We start from the raw sequence: 2,186 nt of genomic DNA on the forward strand, positions 1-2,186 counted from the left end.
GGGCTATAAGTCTGGCAGACAGAGGCAGTTAGGGATGATCAGGCAGGCAGGCAGGTGAGCGGTTAAGAGCCTGCAGTCCTGGGTTGTGAGAGGGATATCCTCTGAGGGGTCCCAGATCTGAGAGAGTGCAGGCTGGGCTGAGGGACACCTGCATCCTCCACTCCCCATGCATGAATTTTGTGCACCGGGCCTCTAGTTTAATTATAAAAAGTCTTGATGTGAATCACTGATATGAAGGAACAGATATAGAAAAATCATTTTTATATGAAGAGTATTGTTTTTCTCTGTCCATTATTACAGAATGAATAAATCACCCAGCTAACCACCTGTTACTGGAGCTGATTTATCTAATGTCATAAAAACCTGGTCAGCCATGGTGGCTCCACCTTGTTTTCACCATCAGGGTCTGTGTTCATGTGGACACGTGACCTAGTTCTAACCAGGGAGCAGGAGGGCATGTTGGGCTTACCTGCTTCATCAAGAGCTCATTTCAGAGGCACCATGTCCACCCTCTCCAGTGCCTACTCAGGTCTGCATGTGGCCTTTGGCAGTGCCCTCACCATGTCCGTACATGATGGGCAACCCCGGGACCTGAAGCCCATTCACTGGATAGACCATGTGCAACACGGGAAGAGCCACCCTGAGCCTGGAGGGGAATTACCATGGACAGCAATTCACCACGTCTGAGCAGGCACACCTCCTGGATCGTCCCTTCATTGTGTTGTGATTTCCTCATTGTCTATTCAGTTCCATTTGCCTCTCTCTTTTCTGAAATAGCCACACATAATATCTTAAGTCCTTCAGGAAAGAAAGCATTGGCTTGAAGATTAACCCAAGTTCCAGGTTCCAGGTGAGGTCCAAACTACTGTGTCATCCATCCCAGAGAGACAGGTGTCATGGCTGAATCCCAAACAGATTACCATGTGCTCACACAAATGCACACTCACAATCTCACAGACACAACTCCCAGCTCCCAGGAAGGAAACCCGTCCCCAGGTTCCTGAGGGGCCCCAGAGGCCCTGACTCTCAGGGGACTGTGATGGCTGGACCCTGACCTCAGGAATATCTGGGTTCTCATCACTGGGGCCTGTGGGTGTCCTTATATGACAGAACTTTGCAGATGGTTATGATGGGAATGATGGAGCTAAGAATGCTGATGTGGGGGTTACCCTGAGCCATCTGCTGGGACATACCTGTAGCCACAAGGGTCCCCTTCAGAGGAAACAAAGGCAATCAGACCAAAGGTTTTGTGATCGTTGAAGCCAAGCAATCAGACCAAAGGTTTTGTGATCGTTGAAGCCAAACTTTGGGATGGGTTTGCACATAAACTTGAGTGAATGAGGACCAGGAGGGAAGTGTTTGGTAGGGAAGACCGAGAGCTGTGGTGGGAGGTCCTGGGGGATGATCACCATTGTGGTGGCCCAGGTGGGCCTGTCAGAGGGAAACGTGGGGACAGAGGCCTGAGGTCAGCACACAGGGGCCTGGGCTGCACTGGGGTCCATCTTGGTGGGAACGTTTCCCAAACCCAGGAAAAGGAGAGCACTGAGGATGGTCTCCTTGTGGAGAAAGAGAAATAGAAAACACAGAGACTTGGTGAAGGAGAGTCCCCACTCCCTGCCAACATGTCACCTGCAAACACATGTCCCTTCTTCACTGTTTTCTGCAGTGAGAACATGAGAAGGAAGAGCCATCCCTGGAGGCAGCTGAGAGGTTGAGAGGAAATCCCTGTGCCCAACAGGAAGGCCTCTCACTCCCCACCTCCCTCTGCCCCTGCTCCTGAGGCTGCTCTCTGTGCTATGGGTCCTGAGCGCCCCCTGCAGCCCAACCCTGCTGTCTCCTCAGGGAGGTTTGTGTCTGGGCTCACACTGACTTCCTCTCACTGTGTCTCTTGCACAGTAATACACGGCCGTGTCCTCGGCTCTCAGGATGCTCATTTGCAGATACAGCGTGTTCTTGGTGTTGTCTCTGGAGATGGTGAAGCGGCCCTTCACAGAATCGGCGTAGTATATGTAACTACTACCAAAACTATCAATGTAGTGGTATGCGACCCACTCCAGCCCCTTCCCTGGAGCCTGGCGGACCCAGTTCATGCCATAGTCCCTGAAGGTGAATCCAGAAGCTGCACAGGAGAGTTTCAGAGACCCCCCAGGCTGCACCAGGCCTCCCCCAGACTCCACCAGCTGCTC

General features: G+C 52.2%; 1 gene segment (V, D, J or C); it reads right to left on the reverse strand.

The window, feature by feature from the left end:
* Positions 1-1,466: 1,466 nt before the first annotated feature.
* On the reverse strand, positions 1,467-2,119 carry LOC106725642 (the record flags this gene model as incomplete). The annotated part of the segment is given in 2 exon segments: positions 1,467-1,556; positions 1,893-2,119. Coding segments are annotated over 2 exon segments (317 nt in total), but the record flags the coding sequence as incomplete, so codon positions are not given.
* Positions 2,120-2,186: the final 67 nt, after the last annotated feature.

The sequence above is a fragment of the Myotis brandtii genome, unplaced genomic scaffold, assembly GCF_000412655.1.
Source record: "Myotis brandtii unplaced genomic scaffold, ASM41265v1 scaffold17986, whole genome shotgun sequence".
In the NCBI taxonomy this organism is placed as follows: domain Eukaryota; kingdom Metazoa; phylum Chordata; class Mammalia; order Chiroptera; family Vespertilionidae; genus Myotis; species Myotis brandtii.